The sequence below is a fragment of the Pteropus vampyrus genome, unplaced genomic scaffold (assembly GCF_000151845.1).
Source record: "Pteropus vampyrus isolate Shadow unplaced genomic scaffold, Pvam_2.0 Scaffold233, whole genome shotgun sequence".
In the NCBI taxonomy this organism is placed as follows: Eukaryota; Metazoa; Chordata; class Mammalia; order Chiroptera; family Pteropodidae; genus Pteropus; species Pteropus vampyrus.
In genome coordinates this window covers 11,594-38,472 of record NW_011889014.1, presented here as the reverse complement: position 1 = coordinate 38,472, position 26,879 = coordinate 11,594, and the positions used below count along the sequence as shown (strand labels likewise).

At 43.3% G+C, this 26,879-nt stretch overlaps 2 protein-coding genes across 6 annotated transcripts in view; both read left to right on the top strand.

Moving 5' to 3' along the window:
• The first annotated feature begins 570 nt into the window (after positions 1–570).
• On the top strand, positions 571–26,613 carry IFNAR2 (interferon alpha and beta receptor subunit 2). 5 transcript variants are annotated; one of them, XM_011373835.2, is made up of 9 exons: positions 571–838; positions 8,538–8,629; positions 9,668–9,709; positions 10,894–11,017; positions 12,336–12,508; positions 14,447–14,607; positions 17,767–17,935; positions 22,186–22,316; positions 24,380–26,613. In XM_011373835.2, the coding sequence occupies exons 2-9, from the start codon at positions 8,575–8,577 to the stop codon at positions 25,085–25,087; spliced, it is 1,563 nt and encodes a 520-aa protein (XP_011372137.1). In that variant the 5' UTR covers positions 571–838; positions 8,538–8,574; the 3' UTR covers positions 25,088–26,613. The 5 variants fall into 5 exon arrangements, with proteins under 5 accessions (XP_011372137.1, XP_011372138.1, XP_023375482.1 ...); XM_023519713.1 differs by lacking the exon at positions 571–838 and adding an exon at positions 1,329–1,918; XM_011373836.2 differs by lacking the exon at positions 9,668–9,709.
• The window catches only part of LOC111728848 (interleukin-10 receptor subunit beta-like), a 31,416-nt gene continuing 8,984 nt past the window's right edge, over positions 4,448–26,879 (top strand). Inside the window, exons 1-2 of the mRNA XM_023519715.1 lie at positions 4,448–4,565; positions 17,037–17,042. Of these exons, the coding sequence (XP_023375483.1) occupies positions 4,463–4,565; positions 17,037–17,042 (109 nt within the window). The 5' untranslated portion in view covers positions 4,448–4,462. The remainder of the gene's footprint in view (positions 4,566–17,036; positions 17,043–26,879) is intronic.

Sequence of the window (26,879 nt, the reverse complement as noted above, 5' to 3'; positions counted from 1 at the left end):
GGAGCACATGGGAGTGGGGTGGGGGGTGGAGCTCAAGAATATGGGAGGACCCCGCTAAAACTGGGTCTCTATGAGTTTTTATCTCTCAAGTTCATGCTCAGCCTCCAGCAATCAGTCAAGTATAGTTTACGTTTTCCTGTGACTTCAGAGACTTCTATTCCTTGTCCAACTGATGCTCTACATTTGCCTGTCTCTCCGGGTTTCGGGGCTGCAATTTGCCCTGTGACTTCAATTCACTGATGGATCTAGGAAGAGTTGTTGACTTTTAGTTCGAACCAATATTTACAAAGGCCTGTTTGAGCTTGAAACTAAATCAAGCCTTCACAACTCAATGGTAGCTCTTTTTATCCCTGTTTTACTGATTGCAAAATTATGATCGGAGCAGTTTGTATAACTAGTAAGTGGGGGAGGGGGGCAGGGAATGATCCATTCATTCATTCGTTCATTCATCCATTCATTCAACCCATTTTTATTATGTGCGGTGGGGATGGGGGTTGGTAAGGGGCCGACTCCAGAAACGTCAGTGAGTTACTTCATCTGCTATGCCCGCCCCACGCCCGCCCCCGGCCCGCCCCCCGGCCGCCGCGGAGCCCTGCAGAAGGCCTGCGCTGGGGGCGCTGGACGCTTTCCCCACCTCTCGGGGAGGAAATTGTGCGGGTCGAGCCGAGACAGCCCTCCAGCGGAGTCTACGGGCCACCGCCCGGCCGCTCGGCCCGCTCCCTCGCCGGCGGCGAGCGCCAGCCGGGGTACGGAAGGGCAGCGGAGGGGTCGGCCCGCGGGCGGGGAGCCGAGACGAGCGCCCCGGAGCGGAGCGGATCGGCCACGCGAAACTGCCAAGGTAACGCGGGAAGCGGGTGGATGGCGGGGACCCGGGTGGATGGCGGAGATCTGTAGTGCGGCGGACTCCCGGGCGGACGCGCGCCCCTGCGGCCACTTCCCGGAATCCGGCGCCAGGCCCTGGTAACGGGGCCCCTCCTTCCCGCCTCCCTCCGGGCGCGGGGGGCCCTGGCAGCGCGCGGGTCGCTCAGGGGCTGCCCCCGCGGCCGCGCCGCCCTCGGCCCTGCCTTCCTCTGTTCTTCGTCCCAGCTGGGAGCCTCTTTCTTTGCACCCAGCCCTGCGCATCCGCCCCCCCCCCCCCCCCCCCCCCCGTTCCCCAGCCAGGATTCCCGGGACACCCGGGCACGTGCCGCTACTGGATGCGAACCGTTCGTTGTGAAGTTTGAGGGTCGAATTCCTCAAGATCCACTCCGCCTTGCAAAAATGGGTTACCTGCTCGGGCCTCTGCTTGGGGGTCTTCAGCCCGTTCTCCAAGAGAGCACCCCGAATTAACCTTCCCCTGTGCCCGTGCGGGAGAGGGTCAGAGGGGCACCCGGGGCTGGAGCGTACCTACGGCCTTCCACATCCTTCGCGTGGAAGCTAGAGAGGGCAAGGGGACATCGTCGAGGAGACAAGCTGAGCGGACCCCGCTCCAGGGTCCGAGAGGGAATGAGGAACTGGGTGCGAATGGAAGCTTGCGCTTCAACTCCGAGCAGATCGACCAGTTAAACCCAGTTAAACCCTGTTGCGAGTTCTATCCATCAAACAACTTAGGTGTCTAGCGATGGCTTTACTGAGAAACTCTAGATATCCGGTCTCCTTTTTATTTTTTTTCTTTTAATATTTCTTTGTTTTTGTTTGGCGAGAGGTTTTAGAAACTAAAATGACATGTCCAAGGGTCATATCTGAGCAGGACGAGGTGGGATGAGCAGAGGCAGGCGCCCACCCCTCCACCTGCAGGCGGTCAGCTTCGCACCTGATGAGATCTCTAGGTCCCCACCCCTCCGCCCCGAATCTTCTCCCCGACGCCCCGCGCCCCGCACATCTGTGGAAAGGGAAGCGAGCTAGGCCTTACGAAAATCAGCTCCGAAGAAAACATCCGGTAAACATTCCTAGCGATACGGATATGCCTACTAAGATTTTACCTGTTGCAGGAAATGACTTGAACTTTTAGGTTCTGTAGTTCACAAACTTTTTCAATTTTAGATTATCAAAAATTTGTGTAGCTCTTTTATTGTTATATTTCCTCTAAAGTTTCTCATGTATTTATTTAAAAGTTAATCTGCCCGAATTTTAGTTCCTATAGTTTGACAAATGGTAATTTGTCTTAAAAAAAAAAATGTATTTATTTAAAAGTTAATCTGCCCGAATTTTAGTTCCTAGAGTTTGACAAATGGTAATTTGTCTTTAAAAAAAAAAAATCACTTAGAAGTGAAAGACAGTGTCTTAGAAGTGACACTTATTAAAATATATATTCCATCCCTCCCACTTGCACACACTATTACATTTATAGACCTTCAATCTATTAACAGCATATTTATTCTTGGACTCTCAGCCATTATATGTTACCAAAACTAAAATGCTATTGAGTAGAAGATGCACATTAACCTTTTGTCACCAAGTTAGAAAAAACACTGTCAGTTATACTATGTCATGTCACTGTAGGAAGCATTCTGACTTCAGAGATATTCAAATACAGGAAGGAAATATGCGTCTTATAATTTGTGAAATACAGTCTGATCGAGAGCAGAGTTCGACACTGCTTTTTCCTGAAATTTTTTTTTTCGAAAAAATGAAACTGGCTGTCTGCAATTCAGGAAGAATAAAGAAACGATAATTAGATGGGAGAACAGGTTTGCTGAATATGGCTGATGAGAACTGGAGAGAAGAGAAAACGAGAGGGAAAAAAAGAGATGTGGGATGGGGTTAGTTCTGAGCCACTAAAAAATTTTTCCAGAGCCAGCAGGAAAATGAGTGCACTTAGTTCCCCTGCAAGCCAGGGTTTTACGAACTGGTACATGGGAGAGTTATTCTTAAGTATTGCTGTTGTTGTGGTTTTGATTCTGAGGATTTAAAAAATATATTTACAATTTGAGTGCGCCCAACCGCTGGAAACTATACCAGTGAGTCCACAAAAATCTTGAAAATGCTCCCCAATGAACAGGAAAGAAGATACTGAGTCTTAGCATACTTTTGCTTTTCTCACAAAGGAGCAATGAGCTGTTGGTGCTGGTCAGAGGCCAGTGAAATGGGGAAAGTCAGCACAAAAATCAGGGGAACCACTCACAAGCCAGTGGCTGACTACTTCACCTCTCCACGAGGGGCAGTGAAAATGACACTTCAGGTCTTCTGGGAGGAAGTAGGGCCCGGGTACCCTGACAGATGGTACCCTCTCTTGACCAAGTTCCCCCACCCCAGCACCAATTCTTTGAGCTAGAGACATGGCTCATCTTTACAGACTAAACTGGAATCAAGTACTGTTGTAAAAAGAGTTCAAAATGTTACTCTGCTGTATCACAGTAACAGGTGACAAAGCCATTCAAACACAAGTGCAAAGTGAACAGAAATGATGTGTGTGGGGCAGGGGAAGAACAACGTGCTTGCAGAGAGTCTTACTAAAAAGAAAACATTACTCTTGGAACAGAACGAAATTTCTTACACTAGGTTTAGACCTGCAACAACTTGATAAAAATATGAATTCAATAAAATAAACTCAGAGATGAAAAAATGTGAAAATTGAGATGAAAAGGGAAATCGCAGACTTAAAAGAATAAATTGAAGACCAGAGAAACATAATTGCAGAAGAAATGCTAAAAGGACAGAATAAATACAGCTGAAAATAAATATGTTTTAATAGACGAAAGGCTTGATTTAAGCCCAATGAATACGGATGAAGAGACAAAGATTAAGTCAGTTGGAAAGGATCTGATGTGGAAGACAAAGCATGATCAAGCATTAGGGTTAATTGGGATCCCAGATATAGAGAAACCAACAAATGGGACACAAAATGCCACCGGAAATAGAATAAAAGAAATTTTATTGAAACAGAAATGATCTGTAGGCCAAAAGAAAATGCCATTTTCCAGGTACTAAAGGTACTAAAATACAAAGCTTTTTCTTCCACAGTCTCTGTGTCTCAACTTGCATTTTTAAATTTGCTAATGTCATTCTGAGTAAAAATAAAATTTTAAATTACCAGCCTGAATTTTACTAGTCTACTTTATATTGTGCAAAGCCAGAACTAACCGCAAGTATAAGAGCGATTAATTTGTATGGGGAATCACCAAATTACACAATTGGCATTTTATAGCACATCTTCGGAAAGTGCCTCCAACTAGCCAGAAGAAATAAAGTGAAGCCAGTCTCAGGAAGGTAGCAAGGAGGAAGGTAGCAAGGAGGAGGAGGGGTCTCTCCATGCACACAGCCAGCCCAAGGAGCACTTGCTCATGCACAGAGAAACCCAGGGCCAGTGCAGTTCCCACAGATATCCAAGAAACCTTGCACTGGTGATTCTGGGCACACATGAAGTTGGGCCTGAAGGAAGCCAGAACCCACCTTCTGCTAGCCACCCCACACCCCAGCCTGGGGTGGGCTCTGGGAAAGTCAAGTCTCTCCTTCCCAAGGACCCGCCATCCCAAGCCACAGCATGCAACATCCAAGAGTCTTTAAACCTCTGCTTCTGGATGTGCTAGGTACCTGGATCAGGGCTGACCTAGATGCCCACCCCCAACAGACGAGCTGCCTCCTGGGTGAAGCAGGGCACTGACAGCTCAGGGCAGGGACAGCTTCCACCCTTCATGTTCCCCACCCTCCCTGCACACACAGCTGGCAGGCATCAGTGCAACATGGGACTCTCCAACAATGTGATCCAGCTGTCACCCCACGTGAAGAACATCAGCAGACATGGCTGTAGAGAGGATCCAGGCCGGGCGTGGGACTCTCACCCTGCAAAGGAGGGGTTAGTGAGACCAAGAGTGATATGAGGCTCCAAGCCCAGCACCTGTTCCATTGTCCCGTCAGACTTCACTAACAAAAGACCAGTGCAAGGATAAAGTTATTAAGAATTTCAAAACAGCCACAGGAGAGCAGTAAACCAAGTGTGGGACTCTTCTGCATGCAGGGCCCAGGGGACTAAAGCTGGCCCTGGCCACAGAGATGACAGTAACAAGAGCTAGGCTTTAGGAAGGCTGATCTATTTGTAGTCAGGGAGAGTTTTAAGGAGCTTTATTAACAATGCCGGGCAGGAAACCAAGATGAGAAATTAGGTTTTCCCAGAAAGCAAGACTCTAGTTAGTTTCCAGACATCTAGAGTGTGAGTCATCAGGAACAAAGAAGGGAGGAGTGTCCATTGACCCAGAGAAGGAGAGTAATCTAATTGTGTAGTTGTGTGTGTGCATGTTTCTCTGCTGCTAAAGGGACCAAGCGTTCTATAGATGCACTGCTATCAGAAAGGATATACTGCCATTGGAAAAAAAAAAAAAAGAAGGACCAGAGGCCACAGGGCAGATGTTCAAGTATAAGGGAGTCACCCCCAGTGTGGCATTCTAAAGTCTAGGTGCACCCAGAATCTAACAACTATGCAAGCCCTCAGCTGAAATGACTTTGCATAGTCCGAAGACAGCTCTGTAGGTGTTCTAAATGGGTACAGTATTACGCAGTAAGTTTTGGGTGGAGGCACCTAGATCCCTCATGGGTGGTGAGATCTGCAGCAGGAATGGCAATTATGATTTGGAGTCTCTTGGATTTCTCTAGGGGAGTATTCTGAGCAGGGCCTGTGATAACCAAGTTAAAGACAAAAAAATCTTAAAAGCAGCAAGAGAAAAGCAATCAGTTACCTACAAGGGAGCTCTCATTGGACTGTAAGCTGATTTCTCAACAGAAACTTTGCAAGGCCAGAAGAGTCTGGCACAAAATTTTCAAAGTGATGAAAATCCAGGACCTACAACCAAGATTACTCTATCCAGCAAAGCTATCATTTAGAATCAAAGGACAAATAAAAACCTTCCCAGACAAGAAAGTTATGAGTTCATCACCACCAAGCCAGTATTACAGGAAATGTTGAAAGGACTTCTTTAAGAAGGAGAAAAAAATATGTATCAAAAATATGAATAAAGAATGGCAATAACCACATGTCTATCAATGAGTACTTCAAATGAAAAAGAATTAAATACTCTAATCAAAAGATAGGCTGGCGGAATGGATGAGAAAACAAGACCCTTACATAGGCTGCCTGCAAGAGAATCACTTAAGGTTAAAAGACACTTTCAGAGACTGAAAGTAAAGGATGGAAAAAAAAATACTTCATGATGGACCTAGAGGGTATTGTGCTGAGTTGAGAGGAGTAAGTCAGAGAAAGATAAATACCATGTGATTTCATGTGAAATCCAAAGAACAAAATCAACAACCACAAAACAGAAACAAACTCATAGAGACAGAGAACATTTTGAGGGTTAGCAGATGGGAGGAGGATTGGGGGAACAGGGGACAAGCAGGGAAGGGATTAAGAAGTACAAAACGGCCGTTACAAATAGTCATGGAGATAAAAAGAATAATGTAAGAAATACAGTCACTGATATTGTAATAACTGAATGGTATCAGATGGATGCTAGAGTTACCGGCGTGATCACTTCGTGAGATATATAGATGCCTAATCACTATGTGGTCCACCTGAAACTAATATAATATTGTATGCCAACTGTAATTGAAAAACAAAAAAATATTTTTTGAAAAGAGGACTTTTAAATTCGTCTTTAGCTTGAACTCAGTCAAGTCTGCTAGTTTGTGGTCATTTTCAACTTGCGCTTGATACTTCCTTACTGTTTGGGGATAGAAGAAGACTCAGGATCTATAGGGCCCGTTGCTTGGATGGAGACAAAGCTCTGAGCAGAGAAGGAACAACAGTGACTCGATGGCTCCTTAAAATTCTTAAAGAATTTCTCGCCTTGGAGTGAGGAAGGCTTTCTAATGGACTCAAAATGTAGATGCTAAGAAAGAAAATAGCTTTAAACCTGAAAACAAAACTTAGAAACTACTGTACGGTTTAAAAAAAAAAAAAAAGCATAAGCAAATCAAAAGACAAGTGACAAGGGGAGAGGGGAAAAAGTGACATGTCACAAAGGGCCAATTTCCCTTCTACACTCTAAGCTCCTGCAAACCAGTAAGAAGAAAAAGCAGCAACTCGGTAGAAAAATGGGCACAGATACAGACAGTTAACAAGAAGGGAAATACAAATAGCTCTTACAGATAGGAAAAGATGCTCAATCTCACTCAGAATAAGAGAAATACAAATGACTATTAGTCTGAAAGCAATTTTTTTATGTGTGAATTTAATTCTTAAAAATCCAAACCTCTGTGAAGACACCGTGGGGAGGCAGAAAGCTCGCACACATTGCAGTTGGTTGTGGGAATTAATGCAGCCACGAGGGTGGGGCTGTGGCCTTTATATTGAAATTACAAATTCAGAACTCCTTTGTGCCCAGTCTCCTGTCTGCCACTGCATCCCAGCCTCCTCCTTCCCCACCCTTTTCTTTGCTCTGGGATTCCTGTCTTCTATGGCTACCGCCAGTAGCATCTTTGTTTTCTGACTTCTGGTTGATTTCACCCAATGTGGAGCCCCAAGGGAAGGGAGGAAAGATAGTGATGGGTAATTTATTTATCCTTCGGCCCCCACCGTGCACAGTCACCTTGGGCTGGCTGTGTCTGGCTTAGGTCATAGCTCCTCACACAGGAGTCTCTCCTTCCAAAGTCCAGTTGGGGCACCTTCTCTTTGTGCATCAAGCCCAGGGTGGTAACAGCCCCCGCTGTTGGTAGCTCCAGGTACTGTACTTCCTTACGGTTTGCCTACGTCTTGCTCGCAGATTTGATGAAAGATTTTATTAAAGTGTCTTGCTTGAATGTGCTGTTTCCTGCTGGCACCCTGACCGATACACCCTTTTGCCTAGCAGTCCTATTTCTGGAATGTTTCCCTTCACTTAGACTTGTCTAAGTGCAGAATTATGTGTATCTAAGATAATTCATTGAAGAAAAGATTGGAAGCAAATCAAATAGCCATCACCGACTGATAACATAAATGACGCGTGTCCATAGAATAGACAGTGCAACTATTTAGGAAAAAAAAAAAAAACAAGGAAATTCTCTTTGATGTGAATGTAGAAAGGTCTCCCAAATATATATATTATTTATGTGTTTATTTTAATTAGTTTCAAGTATACAGTACATTGGTTAGACACCTATATAGTTTATAAAATGATCTCCCCAATTGCTCTCTCCCTCCCCTGGATATATTTTTAAGTGGAAAAAGCAGGGGGGAAATAATATACATTCATTTTTGTTTATGCATAAAGATATTCTGAAGGACTCACCAAAAACAAACAAACAAACAAACAAACAAATAAATAAATAAATGTGGATTTCTAAAGGAAGCAAGATTCTTCACTATTTACTTTTTTGTATGTTTAAACTTTTGGAACAAGATGACCATGTACCTAGTCAAGAGTTAAATTTAAAATTTCTCCCCAACCAGGTAGGGAATGGGGCCCAGAAACTGAGATCAGGCTGCTCACATACGTGGGAGTAAATGGCCCAGCTCCTAGGAGGGCACGAAAAGCCTGGAAGCAGGAACTTCCTGCTAGTCTTTCATTGTCTTGTTTTTGTCCATTCTTATCTTTCAACTTAATTAGACACTTCAGAATTTTGATCACCTCGTATCGATTTCTTTTCAGATGTGACCGTCAAGAAAGGACTTATAAAATAACAAAGATGCTTTTGAGCCAGGATGCCTCTTTGATTAGACCACTTAATTTGTATCTCATGGGTAAGTGTTACTTTTTATCACAGCTCTTATAAGAGCAGGGCCTGGTCATCACGACCAAGAGCCCTCTTGGGGAGTTGCAAATTGAGGACCCGCTGTCAGCCTGCCCAATGTCAAGAGCCAGATGGAGCACAGATAGGAAAGCCTGTGCTGATGGTTTGGATTCAATATGGGTTTCTGCCCTACTGTTAATTTTGGGAAAACAAAGGAACACAAATGACTTAAGGCTCAATAATGATGGGGAAGGGCCTCGTATGTAATTTGAAGAGTAATTTCTTTTAATACCCTCATTCTAATGCAAGGTGGAATTTATCACTCTACTCCTATATTTACAAAGAGGCCAGACCTCATATTTTTTACCAGTGTCACCAGACTGAAAAGTCATCCCTGAACTTTGGTTTTTACACTTCATTTATTTTTACTGAATTTATAGATTTTTTTTTCCTATGGTCCTATTTGTGCCTTTTCGCTACCTTTCTGTTGGTTCCATATCAGTATCATTGCATCATCTGTTCCATAGCTTATGAGTAAGAGATCTCTGAATGGGACATTGGAGCGTATAAATAACATCCTTGGTCTCCACCTATGAAAACTGCCAGTACCCCTCCCCCACAACTCATGGTGACATCCAGAAAACAAATGAGAAGCCCAATTCCCATCACCAACGCCTTTCTTCCTCCACCACGCTTGATAACTATCTTTAAAGTTTGTTAATTAGCATCATGCCTATTCATATTCTGAGAATCTTTCCAGACACATAACTGCTTCTCGGGATACTCCCTCAACCAGCCAATGCTTGTAATTTGTGTCAGCTCTCTAACAGATCTTATTTTGGATTCACTCAGGATGAAATCCCTGGACCACTGCCCCTAATACCAATGTCAACTCTCTAAGAACATCGACTCTAGCATTTTTTTTAGCACAAGAAAGTCTCGATCCAATATTAGCGCATGTGTGCAAATGAATGCCAGATGCAGAGCAGCGGTTATAAATCGAGCCCGGAGAAAGCACCATCGTCTAATGTGTTTTTCTTCCTCCTAGTGTACATTATCCTCGTGTTTGGTACTTTGCAAACTTTGCCTGGTAAGAGATTTTCTTAGCTTCACTAAATTTTGTGTAAGGGTCAGAGCGTTGGGGGTGGCCGTTCAGAAGTCTAGAATGTGAGAGATTTGGTTTCTGATCCCAGATCCATTGCCCATTTTGTGTGAATCCTTTTTCTCAAATCCTTTCTTTGTAAAAGGAGCCCAAATTAGCCATTTCTGGTTTTCACATTTGCCTCACAAAACTAATAGAAGAAATTAACACTAGTCATAATTTTAAAACCCCTTAAAAGAATATTCAATTTAAAACCCCTTAATAGAAGAATGAAGAGACACAGACTATGCCAAACAAAAAAATGATCCGAAAATAATTTCCCTTTACTTTTTGCCCTTCTATCTGTTATCCCCTACCTGATACCAGGTAAAGGAAAATAATTTTTTTAACTAAGCTTCTTGCCCACATAGATAAATCTGTCCACAAAACCACTATGCATTAAGTATGTGTTCAGCCTTGTGATGAGCACTGGAGAAAGAGTCGAGAACCAAGAATCAAAGGCCCAGGTCCTAACCGCAGGATACTTAGATGATCTTAAAAACTTGTAACTATTTAAGGCAGGATTTGACAAGCATAGCTTTAGAGGCTCATTGGCTGCTGCCTAACATTGCATAATTCAACGTCTCAATTTCACAGTCCATAGAATGGGTCTATTAATAGCACCTACTTCAGCCTTGTTGTGGGGATTAAATGTTTGAACATGTCTGGACGCACATTATTCTCTCCTTCTGGGGTAGGGAATGAGTTCAGGGCGGAATTCACAGGGGAAAGGCTTGCAGTGAGCTGAGCAGCTTAGGGAGGACTGCAGAGGGAGTTGGGAGTCGAGTTGAAAGAACGGGGTGGCCCGGGGTGACCTGGATTATTTCGATCCAGTGAGCCACTGAGAGTCAATGATAATTGAGTGAGCTCAAATTCTGTTTACACAGTGCTAACTTCTTGTTTCCTAAGCTGGCCTGCCCTGATATTGTGTTGCTCATTAACTGGTTGTATCAGTTTATTTCTTATGTTTGAGAAAACTGTTTCCTGCCTATGTAGCCTGCAGAGAACTTCTTTGCTTGAGGTGTGGGCTCCAAATCGCAAGGGACAGTCTAGACAGTGGCCAAGATACAGCCTTGGTTTGCACATTTCAGTGTTTCCTTTTTTTTTTTTCCCCCCCCTCCTATTCCCTTTAGATGTTTCAGATGAGCCTTGCATTTTCAAGATAACGTTAAGAAATTTCCGGACAATTTTATCGTGGAAATTAAAAGACCACTCCATTGTACCAACTCACTATACATTACAGTATGCAATCATGAGGTTAGTTTGACGTTTCATTTTTCTCTTGCTACATACATTGTCTTTCTGTTATGTGGGAGTGGGGAAGAGGTGAGTTTACTAGTGACAGAGCTCCCCGTACTGTTTTTTATTCAGAGTTTTAAAAATTCAAAGACCAAACACAAATCCATTTTTAAATCAAATAACAATCCAAAGCTATTTTTGACAAAGCTCATATTTATAACCAAAACCAGTTTCTACAAGTCGAAGCCTCAGAAGCAAAATAATTATTGTATATCATTTTCACAATTATTTCTCTAATTCGATTAAGTCCGAATGTTTAAAATTGGTATATTTTCTGAGGACAGGAGTCTAAAGATCTGGTGACCTTATTGATGGTTTGTGGTCACTTCTCTTTACTCAGAGAGGCATGGGGCACATCAAAAAGCCGCCTGGCCCACACTAGAAGAGGCTCAGATCCAAAGTCTGGCTTGATCACTAACCTGCTATGACCCTGGGCACAGAGCTCAATCTCTCTGAGATATTCATTCTACTTAGGAGTTGCTCTAACGATTAATGACATAATGAATGGAACCATCTTTGGCTCTCTTCTTTCCATCTGGAACAGTCACCCTCATTACTCTTGATCCAGTAGCTCCTCAGAGTCTCCTTTTGTTTGTCATTTATTTAGCTTATAGCCGTTGCTACTGTTGACTGACCTGGTAGAGAAGGCCTTTGGCAAGTTTCTCCTTGTTGCCCACTAAAGTCTTAAATTTCTCTCTGCAGCAGGCAGTCACATGTATCACCCATCTACCTTTCTGAAACTCAAGAGATTAGGTGTCTGCATCATTCCTGTATAGCACAGGCTGACTTAGGACCGGGCCAGGTGGTCTTTAGCCAGAGCGAGGGATCTCAGGGAGGGTACTCATGATTATCCTGCAGGAGCAAGGACATCTGGGGCCTCTACCATGAAAGCCCAAGGTTTGCTCATTCATTCATTCAGCAAATATTTACTGAGCACCTGTTATATGTTAGGTGGTCCAACCACGAACCAATGTCCAGCCCTATTGGTCTAGACATTCCGAAAGTAGGCACAGACATCAATAAACAAATAAAGATAAAATGTGGCAGGTGGTGGTTAATGGTATGAATAAAAATAGATAGCTAAGGGGAATGGGGATGAGGGTGGGCAGGGCAAGATGAGGTGTTCCATTTTAAATGATATGTTTAGGCCAGATGACTTGATACAATGACATTTGAGCAGAATCACAAAGGAATGAGGAAGTAGGGTATGGAGTTCATGGATTCTCATCATATAAATGCTAAAGTTTTCCTTTTACCATTTCTTTTCCTTTCAAAGTGGACCAGAAGATGTCATTACTGTGAAGGACTGTACAAATATCACAAGATCATTCTGTGACCTGACAGATGCGTGGGTGAACATGTCTGAGACGTACACCCTCAGAGTAGTCGGACACCGAGGGAACAGTACGCTGGTCGATTGTGAGGGCAGCTTATTCCCGTTAATTGATAGTGAGTTGACCTCTCTTTATCATCTTCATCATTGTCATCAAGATCATCATTATTTTCTCTGCCATGAAATAGGCAGGTCTACACAGGTGTTTTAGATTTGGGGCTAGGTCTGCCTCTTGGCCCTGTGACTCCCTACCTCTGTGACCGTGGAGTAGCTGCTTTGTTTCTCTGAGCCTCAGCTTTCTTACTCAGAAAGGGAGACGATCATCTGTATTCTGCTGATGATCGTCAATGCCCGTAGAAGGCCGACATCCAGGTAGTCGTAGCTGCTGCTTACCGGTTTGTTTTAACAACCACCTGACAGGATGTGGGGAGCAAGGTTCACATGGCTTATTATCTGAGCTGTGACAACTCTCTGGGCCAGTTGTCCTTAATACTAGAACCCCTCCTCCAGATCATAGCCCTCTTTTATGTGTGAATGCCCGGGCGTGTGTGCGTCCAGGGTCGAGACTCAAGAGGAGACTGGAGCCCAAGAGTGGACATGCCTTTTTCCCTTTCCCTGTGACTGGAGTCAGCTCTCCGGTGGCTCTCCACCAGACGCCATCACTTTTTCTGTGTTCTCCTTTGCAACTGGTTTCCGAGAGAAAGATTTGGTTTCGGCTCCCTATTAAAGTCTGCAATCCTATGTAGGCACTTAGCAAAGTGATAATGACCGCTGAATCCCACTGAAGCAAACAATTAGATACTTGCGAGATCCACTGGAATTGAGCGTGTAAATAGACATATCTGTGTGTATCCATAGAAAAGAATGAAAAGTGTAACTTACAGATCACGGTGTTCAGACCGTTAAAGCAAGTATATTAAAGTAATAACAGGATATCATTTTTCAAGACTCACAATGGCAAGTATTAAAAATATTAACTTAAAACTGCTTAAAGTCTCATTCTTGTAAAAAAAAATCTGTAAATACCCAGGTTTAGAGGAAATGTAGGGAGTATACTTTGGCACAGTCTTTCTGAAAGTATTTGGCAGTATGTATTAAAAACCTTAACACGTGCCTGCGCTAATCCAGAATTCCTCTTTAATAATTCGTCCTAAAGAAATTATGGGCAAATGCAAAGATTTTGCTCCAGGAATACAGATTCCATTCAGAAAAATTAGAGTCAATCTAAACGTTCGAAACAGTGAATCAGGTAAATCATGATACAACCGCTTAGCAGAACAGAATTAGCCATGAAAAGTTATGACGAAAATCGGGCCACCTGACTTTCTGTGAAGAGCCAGAGAATAAACACTTCGGACTTTGTTGGCCACATACGGTCTCTGTCACATATTCTTTGTTTGTCTGTAGCCCTTTCAACAATAAAAACCATTCTGAACTTGCAGGCTATGGAAAAATTCAATCCACAGGCCATAGTGTGTCAGTCCTTGATGTAGATAAATATGTATTAGTATGTTTATGACATAAGTGAAAATATTTACTATGCAAAAAAGTATGGATAAGAATGATTTAATTTTAGTTTAGGGGTGTGTGTGCGTGTGTGTGTGTGTGTGTGTCTGTGTGTGTACAAGCTAGTTCAGTTTCTATATGTCTATATATGTTTACACACATACAACATGGACCGAAGATGATTAACCACATTCCGGGACAATTGCCTATCTATATTTTCTGACATTTCTACAATGGTTATGTATCATCATTGCAACATGGAGAGAAGTCATTTTGACTTCTGTGTTTAGAATACAGCCTGAAAATTGGGAAAGTACTGGCTTCCATCCCAAAAATCTGTCCTCCGTTTCTTGTGGTAACATTAAACACATCGCTTCACTTTTATTGTTCCCGTTGTTTCACCAATAAAAATATACAGCCTCTGCCTCAGCTGGAACCAGAGGCAGCTTAACAGGGAGATAGCTGGAAAGAAGTTGGGCACTATTGTGGCAGCGGAAGCGATCGCTGACTGACATTGGGGTTCGTTTCTGACTGTGTTTTCTGAACAGTGCCTTTGGAACCGCCAAATTTTGAGATTGCTGGTTTCACCGACCACATTAATGTGACAGTGGAGTTTCCACCTGTCCTGCCCAAGATAGTGCATGGCGAAGGATCATCGTTTTACTTGTCACTTGTCATTGAAGAGAAGTCGGGGAACATTGTTAAGAAGGTAGGTGGTCCAAACAGTTCTGAGTTGGCAATGAATACACTGGACGCTCTTCTTAGAAAAAAAAAAAAAGAAAGAAAAGAAAAGACATTTGTAATGATTTGAACAGTTAAAACGAAAGAGTCTGGGTCAGCGTGGTTGGATTTCAGGAAAGAAGTCTCCATAGGTCATTCGTTGGGGAAACATGTTGACTTAGCCCAGTGGTGCGGTCTTCTTGCGAAGAATAAGAGGCACGCACGCCATCGGGTGGCACACGGAAGAGAGAGAGGCACGTGGCATATTCGGGGAGAACAGGCAAATTTCAGCACATCCGGGTGAGATTTTTTTTGAAAAGAATGGTTTAGCAGCACATAAAAAGCATCTGTCTCTACCTTCTCACCCTCATGCATTGTAAGGGAAGTGGCTCTTTCCAGCAATTCTGTTCCCTCCTGATTCCCCAAAGGACCTACCTGAGTGCCAGTAACCTCAGGGTGAGCCTGGTATCACACAGTTCTAGATCTCAAATTATTTGTTTTCTCAATTCATTCGCTTAGAATGCCGGAATGAGTGAAAATGGACAAACTGTGCTTTGCTGAGGGGCCTTGCTGAAATAGCAGCTTATGTTTGCATAGTTCTTTGCCAATTATAAAACCGTCGTGGGGAGCATTACAGACAGAGAGCACGGGAAGTCAGAGGTCCTGGGGCTGGAGTGGTCCCAGTGGGTTTGAGAAGCAGCAGGGAGCTGGAATGGAATGATTGAGACAGGAGAAGAGAAGGAGGTGAGGTCAAGGAGGGAATAGGGCTGGATCTTGTAGGGCTTTGTGGGTCCAAGTCTTTGGAGTGTGATGGAAGCTACTGGAGGACCCACAGCTCTAATAGGGCATCCTGGCTTGTATGTTAAGATTAGACCATATGGGCTAAAGTCAGAAGTTGGGAAACCAGTTAAGAGGCTATTGGGATGGTAACTACTACTTAATAGGAAGTAGCAAGTTATACAATTATAATAATTTTTTCTTTACTACCGACCTGGATTATAATCAACATTCTAATCCTTTGCTTAGGAAAAGGGAGCAAAAATAACAGAGGAGAAAATAAACTTATGCAGCGTTGACACTATATCAAGTTTCATTAAGTATATTTCAGTCACATCTAATTTATAGTCATCCCACGAGCTACTAACTCTCTGTTTTAGATTATTTCTAACATAAAAGACTTATGTTTATTAGGATATTGATAACACTGTAAGAGGAAAGCGATAGTTGATAAGCAATCTTCTTCATTAAAAAAAATTAATCTTTAAATTAGGTCAAGAAAAAAAAGAAACTACTGGTGTTTATCCAGGTGACAGATGGTAGTGGCTTAGACCACATGGTAGTAATGAGAAGTGGTCAGATTCTGCATATATTTTGCAAGTGGCACCAACAATATTTTTGGATGGATTAGATGTACGTTGCGGTAAAGAAAGAGAGAAGTCAGGACTCGAACACTTTTAGCACGAGCACCTGGATAGATAGAGTTGCCATTAATTAAAATGGTGAAGATTATAGGCAGAGAGGTGGATGCTTGGGTATCAGTAGCTCAGTTTTGGACATGTTAAATTTGAGGTACCTAGTAGGCATCCCAGAAGGGGTATTGAGCAGGAGTTGAATATACTGAGCCTGGAGTTCAGAAAACTCCCAGCGAGAGAGATGTCCTAGGGAGCCGTTGGCTTCTTGATATGTATCGAATGTCTTGAGACCAGATGAGATCACCTGGGAGTGGTCATGCATAGAGAAGGGAAGATGTCCAAGGCCAGAGTCCTGGAGGACTCCAAAAGGTGGAGATCTAGCAAATGAGGAAGAAACAGCCAAAGAGACTAAGAAAGAACAACCAGCAGGGTAGAAGGAGGACTAGGTGAGAAGGAGGTCCTGGTGGCTGAGAGAAGAAAGTTCCGGAAGGAGAGAGTGATCTACTGAGTCAAATGCTATAAATGGGACAAGCTAGAAGAGGACTATGAATTGAGTTTTGGATTTAGGAACATGGAAGTCCAGGTGACCTTGATAAGACAGATTTTGGCGGAGTGATGGGGTAAAGACCTGGCGGGAGTGGGTTCAAGAAAGAGAGGGAAGAGAGAAACTGGAGACAGTGAAGAGAGCTAAGTCCTCTCAGTTTTTCTATAAAGGGAAGGAGAAGTACACAGTGGTAGCTGGAGAGGAAGCGCTGCCGAGGGAGGGACTTTTTAAAATAGAAATTACAGCATGTTTTTATGCATATGGAATGTTCTAGTAAGGAAGGACATTGAAACAACGCCCTACAGGAAATGAGAGTGAATGGAATATCGTGAGCATGGGGTTGGCTTTGGCTGGGAGCAGGGACTCTGCATCCAATCACAGCAGCAGAGGCAGAGTGTGAGGCACAGAGGCATGTAGGAGGGAGCCGGCGTTGCGGACTTAGTCAAGGCCACACAATGGCAGTGCCAGGTATGGAACCCGGATGTGACAATCAGCCGCTATTAAACACTGTCCCACCGTGACACTTTGTGCTTCCGTCCTCTTTTTCTTCTTCATTGCTTATTTGCCGTGCATGAGCTTTTGGTTTGTTGGTTGGTTTTAAAATAATCCTCCCTCCTTTCAAATAGAAACTTGCAGAAAAAACATCACAGAAGGCTATATTCGAACTGCTAGAAACGCTAATTTATAGAACTAGTAAGAACGTACTTTGAAAACTGTAAGGCTTTATACAAAAGTTATTTTTCGTGAACGAACCTTCGTATCATCGCTTTAATTCCAAAACGGAACAGAACTACCTAGGAGAGGAGAGGCAAGGTGTTTTAAGGGAGAAGACAGGGAACTAGACATCAGCCTCAATTCTGCCACAGACAAGCTGTGTGGCCTTGGGGAAGTTACTTAACCACTCTGAGCTGCGGGTTCCTTGTCTGGAGAGTGAGAACAATGCCTAATTAGCACACTGTTTTGATAGTCCAGTGAGTTAATATGTATGAAAGCACTGTCTAAATGTAAAGTAGACATATCATTAATGAAATAAGATAATCTTATTTTTGCGAGCTTATCTTATTGCAAGAAATAAATGATATTTCTATTCCTATTTAAGACCTGAAGACGAATTCTCAAACATACTGTTAGGTCCTGCCTCTAAATGAAATTCTACTCAAAGTCTTACTGATCTTCTTTCTTATTTTTACAGCATAAACCCAAAATCAATGCAGACATCGCTGGGAATTTCATTTATGTCATCAACGAGCTAATTCCAAACACAAACTACTGTATATCTGTTTATTTTGAGCCTTCCAATCTGGGAACAATAAATAGATCGCCTGTAAAATGTACCCGTCTTCAACCCGAACAGGAATCAGGTATGACAGTTTTTAAAAATTCATGTTTTGCTTTTACCGTGAGGGAAAACCTATTGAAAGAAAAGAATCCAAAAGTCGGGGAGAACCAATGGTATTTCTTCCAGTAAAGGCACATTGTGGCGACGTTTTCTGAAGATCATTCTCCAATGAGCGGTGGAGTCACTTTTGTGTTGCTGTACCATAGCGACAGCCGGTATCTACCTTTATAAGGTCGAAATCCTCCTGAAGTAGAAACACTTTGATTTCAGGAGTCAGGACGAAGTTCATTTCTTTGTGCTCTTAGCTTGGGTGTTACTCAAGCCAAGTGCCAGAGGAAGCTAGGGAGCTGGAAGCAGCTGCAGGTGGAGGTATCCAAGGGTGGGATGATGGATGCATGTGACGAGCTTAGGTGTGGGTCGTAGATATGGCCTGGCTCTCGGGAAGGTTGACTGTAGCTCACAGATGAGAGGGAAACCTGACCGTGTAGATGACAGAGTCGCTGACAAGGTGTAGCTCTTCCGTTGCAAAGTCATCGGAACGGTCAACAGCCTGATCCCCGAACCGAGGATCTCTGAACAGAGAAATTGGCAGGGAGAATAATGGGGCTTCGGGACATTCACTGCTGTTTACTTTCTCAGGAAGTCACTTGGTCTCCAATTGTTTGGCCACAAGTAAAAATCTATGCATATCTCCCCCAAAGAAGCCTTTCTGAGTTTCCTGTCCCCAATGAGAGTTTCTTTACAGTTTTCATTTACCAGAGTAAAAATAAAATAAGGTGAGACCGATAAGGAAGTAACTAAGTGGTATGCTTCTTTGTGGATTAAGTGACTATGCTACACAGTGCCTGGCACGTAAGGGTGCTCAGCATGATTTTATTCTCCAGGATTCCTCAGAGTCAAATGATGCATAGACTAGTTTTAAAGGAGAAGGCATCCTAAACTTTTAACTTAAATTATTTTAATAATGTCGGCGAAATGTGGGCAAACCTAAAACTGCATAGATTCTTTATGCCTGTAGCTCTTACAAACACATAAACCCAAAACAAATGTATGTATTTATGTACTAACACTGATTCTCCAGCATCAGCCGGTGATTCAATTCATTTCTGACACTAACTACCCAGAGTTAGTGCAGGCCCCACTAACTGAGGTTAAAGGGCTCGGTCCCACGAGACTGCCCGCTGTAGACAGATGCCTGTGTCAAGGCCTAGGTCCCTAGGCTACCCAGACTTCTGCCCAGCCTGGCTATAGATTCAGAGGTTCCTGTGACCTCCCTTCAGAGTTAATAATGCTCTAGAATGACTCAGAACTCGAGAAAGCACTATACTTAATGGTTACCTCTTACTTATAAAGGAAGCAAAGGAACGGCCAGATAAAGAGGTACATAGTCTGGAAGGATCCCAAGTGCAAGAGTTCTGTCCCCTCGGACTCAGTACTTCCTTCAATGACCTGGAAACTCCCCAAGCCTTCCCGTTCAGAGTTTTTATTGGGTTTCATTACATAACCATGATTGATTAAATCATTGGCCATTGGTGATTAGCTCAACCTCCAGCCCCTCCCCTGGAGGTCACAGAGTGGGGCCAAAAGTTCCAGCACTCTAATCACACGGTGGGTTCCCCTGGCAACCAGCCCCTAGACCAGGGAGCTTTGCAAAAGTCACTCATTAACATAAATCCAAAGGGGTTTGTTATGAATTATGAAAGACACTCCTTCTACTTCGGCCCTTATCACTTAGGGTAATCAATCTGTAGAGCTCTATGCCAGGAATTGGGTCAAAACCCAAATAGATTTCTTATTATAAATCACAACCTCACACTAATGGAAACTCTAGTAATGTTAAGGAACAAAATTCAACTGAGCAAATTTGAAGATCTAATTGGCTTTGTTAAGCGATTCATGCAGCAGGCAGCATCCTGCCAAGCAGCTATGTGTTGTTCAAAACAGGTTTTTATAGTCAGAAAGAGAGTGGACTAAGAAAAAGGCATGGATTATTTCAGGCAAGGATGCCTTCCTTTGGAGGAAGACTAGGGGTCTTATCAGGCGGATTACCTCACTAGCTTGATCAGGAAATTCCAGACTGATTTGTTTAAAATTCCACTCCTGGGGGAGGCTAAAATTGCAATTAGGTTAGTTATTAAGTTTTTTTTTTGTTTTTTTTTTTTAACAACCTTTACAACCACCCTATACAGTAAGGATTCATCTCATTTTACAGATGAGGACTCAGGAAGAGAAGCCAGAGGTTACAGCTAGTGACAGGTGTTGTTGGACGAGAGCCCCTGGGACCAATCCATGGTGGCCTGCAACTCTAGCCACTGCCCTCACTGCCCTTTTGTCATTCCTGCTCTGTAAGGTCAAGCACCCTTGGCTCTTAGGAGGGCCGATCTTTCCTCTTCTCTCTCTTGTATCTGTTTTGCCTGAGGCTGTGGTTATGAGATTAATAGTAATAAAGATCTTTCTGGAAATGTAAGAGAGCCTTAGTTACTGTTAAACAAAGACCTTTGCGTCTAAGAGCATTTCTGAAAGAAAGGGTTGATTGAGCCACAAGGTAGCTAGAAAAGGACCAGGTTCTGGAACATACCGTCTAAACCACCAGCAGCAGGGCAAGGTGAAGACACGTCCGACATCCTGGGGCCGCTGGGCTCTTTGATACAGTGAGTTTGGAGAGGAATGATGTAACTTGTTTTGAAAGGGTGGAAAATGTGAAGCCGGCCAGTTCTAGAACAGGTGTGAGGCAGGACAGGTAGCCTGGGAACGAACCCTCCCCCTGCAGGATGTGGCTCCATGCTCTTTTCCGCCCCTTCCCTGTTTTAGTCCTAGCAAGGGGAGACAAACCAAAACAGGCCCTGCCCGTTCTAGCTGCCATCTTTGACCCGAACCTGACCTTTGGCTAAGCATAGTGTCGTCTGCATTGTGGTTACCCAGGTCCCCATCATGTACCTGACACCATGACAGCTCTGGAAACGCCAAACAAGGAAGAAAGAGTGGGAGACCCAGCTCCCCGCCCACTGGGAGAAGACAAAGTAACCACGTCTCCACGCCTGCCCCCCCCAGCCCCCCAATAAGCACAAAACCCCGCAAGATGCGGACATGCTTGGCGCCCCTGGGTCTCATTGCTGCACCTCCCTCTCGAGCGTGTCCTTTCGCTCCGGGAAACCTCGCACGTTCCCGCCTGACATTCGTCTTGTCTGCAAATTCTTTCTCCCAACATAAGGCAAGAAGAACCTGGTCGCCGAGCTCAGCTCTGTTGAGTTCTCTCTAGAATGTCCATGCCCAACCAGCTCTCCAGTATCAGGTGTACAGTCCCTAAGGAAGAAATATTTACTACTTATTGACTGGTTTTGGACCATCAAGTTCGTATATATAAGCATGAACTGGTGGTTGTTTTTTTTGTTTGTTTCGTTTGTTTTTTTGTTTTGTTTTGTTTTGTTTTAGATAGCTACCTGGAAGTCGATTCAAAGTTTCAACAAACATTCAAAACTGTGGGAAGCCTTGGTATCTGCCCACAGCTGTCTCTCCCACTCCCTGGCTCGCTGCGGTTTAATTTAGGACAGCTCAGAATTTTTCTCTTGTTATTACATAACTACTGATTTCTTCTCAGTCCAGTGGAACTTATGGAAAAAACTATTTCCGTTCAGAATGTTGACATTTTCCAAAGGGAATTTTGACAAAGACTCATAACAGGACAAAGCGAGTTCAGCAGGAGCCGGAGTTGAGGTCCCAGTGTGGCCAAAGTTCAGCCTCAAAATGAGCCTATTGTTTTAGGCGTACCCCTGTTTCCCACCTCTTCCTGCCCGCAGTGCACACGGACACGTCTGCTGAGCACGTCACATGTGGCCACTGTGACTCAGAAACCGAGGGCTTATTTTCAGTTGTGCTCACTCAAATTTAATTAGTCACGCATAGCTAATGGCGACCATATTGGACAGTGCAGTCATAGAACATAATCATAAGCTGGAAGAAATGTTAGGGTTAAAAACTAAATCTGGGGAGCATTTGAGATCATGTTCCCTGACATGTGTTGTTAGTTTGGCTCAAATAAACTCTTACAAAAATTCAAACAAACAAACAAATAAATAAATAATCATTTTTATCATTTAAAAAATATATACTTGGATTACTTTCCATTTTTTATTTTTGTATTTAACAATATTTTGTCCAACTTTTGCTCCCTTGATATCTCCTTTGTCCACCAGACCAGTGTGCATTTGTTCCTTCCTGTGAACATCTATTGGATTTATTTGGAAATAAAGTTATTTAATTTCTCATCAACAGAGCCATCAGAATCTGCCAAAATAGGAGCATTGATTACTCTGTTTTTGATAGCAGCTGTCATCATGAGCACCATAGTAACACTGAAACGGATTGGTTATATATGCTTAAGAAATGAGTTCCCCAAAATGTTGGTATGTAGTTTTTCTAATTTCTGTCTGTTTTGTATTTTAACAGGAATTTTTCTTATCTACGTAAATACTTTCACAGAAGAAAATCCCATTTTCTGAAAACACCAAGGTGTTTCAACACTCTGGGTTCTTTTCCATCTTTATAAATATATTTTGCATTTTATATTTTCTTTTTCTACTTTGTCTGCATATTATATTTAACGATCATATACTATTCCATTGTTCTGAACGTATCATTTTTCCTTAATCATTTCCCAGGTGTGAGGCATTTGGATTAATTTCTTTTTCATTTCTTTTCCTTTGTTTTCTTTCTTTTTTCAGCCATTAAGAATTAATTGTCTTTGTATTTTGGATTACTACAGTGGAACATACACAAAGTGGATCTGTCTTATAAAAAGTTAAAGGAGTGATTTATAATGCCAGTGGTGACATGTTAGTGTGCACATTTCTCCAGACATCTGCTGACCTCGATTAGTCATTTTTACCACTTTTGTTCACTTATTGTGGGTATAACAGCCCCCTAGTTGCTCTCATTCGTATCATTTTAATTAATAGTAAAACCAGCCACTTTACTTGGGCTTCTTCTCTGTGCTTCCCAAGGCACAGACTTTCTGTCCAGAGCCTTAACTACTCCACCGAGTCTGGGTGTTGCTCTTATGTGATTCTAAAACCTCTTCATGTCTTTGGGTTCAACTTTGCTCATCACTTATCATTTTCCCTGTCTCATTGCTGTCTGTATTAGTTTTGCAATTTTTCATTCGGAAACATTTTTCTATGTTTCAACTCATTCACCTTATTCTTATTTTTTTTTTTTAACAACCACATATGTAAATATTCTTCTGCAGTTGATAAAATTGTACTCCTTTTTCTTGTTAGTTTTACTGGCTTGAGTGGGTTGGGGAAGGATTGTTTATTAGGGTGGTGTGCGTACTTTTGGAGATTTTAATTAAAGTTAGTATTTTGACATTCGGCTGTGCCTTATGAGAAGTAGATGGCTCTGTGTTGGGTTTCACACTGTGATCCCTGTCTTGCAAGAATAGATGTTTTTTGTCTATCAGTGTGACATATCTCCTTCATCCCAACTCTTCCTATCTACCACGCATGGCTTTGGCCTTGAGGTCTTAGGTAAATCCTACTCCAACTAATATTTCTCATATGGCCTTGAGATATAAAGGCCCTTAGCATCACCCCCGTACCCTCCTAGACAAATCTTGTGACTGAATTACCTAAACTCATGACTAACCCTCCTCCTGGGTCTCCCTGGGGTTCCTCCCCTCCTTAAGATGCATCCAAATTATATGGCAATTATATATACTATTATGTTAATCCCAAGTGATGACAGGAGATGTTGTTGTCTTGTGTATGTCTAGTATTTCTCCATTAAAAATTGTTGCTCTGTGTTTAAGTAGAAACTCTAGGAACAGTGAAACAGAACCCTCTAGGTCTGGTGTGTCTGTGTATGTATGTTTAATCAAGAATAGATGTTAAAATATTTTTAATTACATCTCTTCTTAGCTCTTTTTCTTTTTCTTTTTTCTGCATTGAACGAATATTTTTTTGAGTATTTACTCTGTGTCCCCATGTTCTAGATAGTAGGGATATAGAAGTGAACAAAAATGCCCTGCCATCTTGGAACTTCAGGTCTGAGGGGTGGGGGCAGAGACAGTGTTCTGTAGATGGTATGACTGGCTAAGTAAAAAATTCACATGCATCTAGAGATAAATTATTAGGATTAATAAGTTTAGCAAAGTCGTTGCACACAAAATAATCGATACAAAGATGCTTGTATTTTTATATACAAGCAACAATCAATTAGAAAATAAACATGAAGCTGCTTTTCAACATCCAAGAAATGAAGGATACAAATCATATAACGTGCAAAGTCCTAAAAGTAGCGCCCAGCAAATAGTAAAAGCTGTATAACTGTTAGCTATTATTGTTGTTGTTGTTGTCACTGTCCTCATCACTGTGTAATCCATCCAATTGTTTTATGATGTCAGAAAATAAAAGAACACACACTCAGAATTGATAGTCTCTCTCTCTCTCTCTCTCATTTTCCTTGAAAGAAGTTTGATAACTTCTCAGCCTGGATATTTCCTGAGCTGCCACCATTGGAACTGGTAACCGTGTTGGAGGTCATTCCCGTCAACAGAAAGAAGAAAGTATGGGATTATAACTATGATGAAAGTGACAGCGATGACGAAGCAGCCACCCGAACAAGTGCAGGAGGCTATACCATGCACGGACTAGCAGGCAGGACTCTGTGTCCGGCCTCCACCTCTTCTGCCACCTTGGAGGGCTGCAGTGACCCAGACGCCCCAGACGCCCCAGACGCCGAGGAAACTGACTCGCCCGAGCCTGAGGCTGAATCTGAGTCTCTGATGGCACCAGGACCTGAGTCAGAATGCACATGTGAGAATGCCTACGAGAGGAGAGAGACTGTGCTGACGGACCTCTTTTCAGAGGAGGACAGCAGCTCCACTAAGGGATCCAGGGACAAAACTATCTTCAATGTAGATTTAAATTCTGTGTTTATGAGGGTCCTCGACGACGACTCAGAAGTCCCTCCAGTGTTATCTCTTCCAGAAGAGACAGTCAACCTAGAGGATCCCAAAGAAATGGAAACAAGCCTTCTGGTGGCCAGTGGAGAAGGGTCACAACCATCCTTCCCCAGCCCCTCTGTGGAGTCCTGGTGGCATGAAGATACTCCTTCTGAAAAAAGTGACACTTCCAAGTCTGATGTTGACACTGGGGATGGTTATATAATGAGATGAATCCCAAAATATTGAATTAACTTGGACTGACGGATACCTCCAGGGTTATCTCTCCTGTACCCTCACCCGCTCCTGCGGTCTGCAGGTGTTCTCTGGGGGAAGGACTTGGAGACCGCAGAGTCGGCCCCATTTTTCCTGATGACATCACCTGTGCGAATTCCCAGTATGGGGGAAGGAGAGGCGGGACACCTAGGATCAGTATAATTCTGTGCATTGTTTACCTGTTCGAAGTGGTAGGCTTTGAAGGGAAAAATGCCCTGCCCCTATGTTCATGCATTTAGAATGTTTCTGCCTCATGTTTCCCAGGGTAAGGAGCAAAGTTCCCTGTGGTTTTCAGGGGTGCAGTGGGGAGGCAAAGGGGAGACACTTAACCGGGTTCACAGCAGGAGCAGTCAGCAGTGTTTTCCACAGGCTCAGGGAAAGAACAGGAAAACAGGCAGAAAAAGAGGTGGGAGGGCAGACCACACAAGGGAGAAGAGGGGGCTCCCCGAGAATGGAAGCACATATTCCAAGTTGGAAGTAGGGAAGGTCCAGCCAAGTCTCGGGCACCTCACAGATGACATATTCTGTCACCTACACTCTGAGACTTTGACTCTCTGCCTCTCGCCCAGCCCTCCTCAATCTGAGACAGACTTTCACGCAGAAATAACTCCAGCGTCAGGCAGGTCCTTAACCGAGGAAACAAACATTTGCATGAGGGAGGGGGATAGAATCTCAGTGCCATATTTTAAGATTTTTTTTTTTTTAAAAAAAGCAAGTGAGGAAACATGCAAAAGTTCTTCAAGGTCTTCAGAAGAAATAAGGCATAAAATTCCTACAGGTCACCTTTAACGATGTCAGAAGTCCTGTGTGTGCTGACGCCACATGTCCTAGGTGTGACTACAGTCCCTGTGAATGGGGAGGCGGGGAGGGGGTTCTAGAATAACAGTAGCCAACAGTGCAAAGGACTGGGACTCAGAGGCATGACGGCCACCGTTTCACTGTGTAACCCTGACAACTTTGCTTTGTCAGTCTGAGCCTCAGCCTTTTTCCCTTGTGAAATAAGAAGGTGAGCGTAGGTAATCTCTAAGATACGGTGATGCTAGGAGAAATATTAGAAACTACAGAGGGATAAAGACTCTGACGGGAGGTTCCCAGGAGGAATGAAAGGCACAGGACCCTCCCGTCCTGCTCCCCTCACCGCAGGAGCAGGGTGCTCTGACCTTCCTTCTGAATCTATGCGAAAGGGGAAAACCAAAAATTAGATGAGTCCTAGTGCAAGAACTTCTGATAATTTTTATAATTGCTCTAAGGTGACTCAGAGGAGGGGGCCGTGAGAGGGGAAGTGTTACTTAATCTAATGAAATTCCACAGGAAAGGGACTTGATCCTATACGTAGGCCATTCGTCCTCTGAATGCATCGATCCCATTTTGGAAGATTTCCAGAGTAATCTTTTGAGATAACCGCTTTATGGCGGCGTGTGTGTGTGTGTGTGTGTTTGTGTGCGTGTTGAAATTTTGTATAATAACTGGAGATTGGTAAACGATAATGTCTTCAGAGTCGTTTCTTCCTAGAAAGACTGACTATACGTGCAGCGGATCTGTGGTTCTGCTGACATCTCTACAGGTGCACAAAACTGCCTTTCCCTCTGTGTGGCGGCCGGCAGGGGCCAGGGGAACAGCCCCCCGCTGCGCTCACATGCCCCTGGAGTGTCCCTGCGTCAGGCGTCAGGCGTCAGGCGGTCCCAGTTACTTACCCGGCTCTGGGTTTTCCAACCTCACCACGGCGCAAGTTTAAAAAGAGGAATTTAAG

Coding starts and splice junctions, on each gene's coding strand:
- IFNAR2 (XM_011373835.2), top strand. CDS start 8,575: ATGCTTTTGAGCCAGGATGCCTCTTTGATTAGACCACTTAATTTGTAT. Junction 9,710..10,893: donor TACTTTGCAAACTTTGCCTG/GTAAGAGATTTT, acceptor TATTCCCTTTAG/ATGTTTCAGATGAGCCTTGC. Junction 11,018..12,335: donor TTACAGTATGCAATCATGAG/GTTAGTTTGACG, acceptor TTCCTTTCAAAG/TGGACCAGAAGATGTCATTA.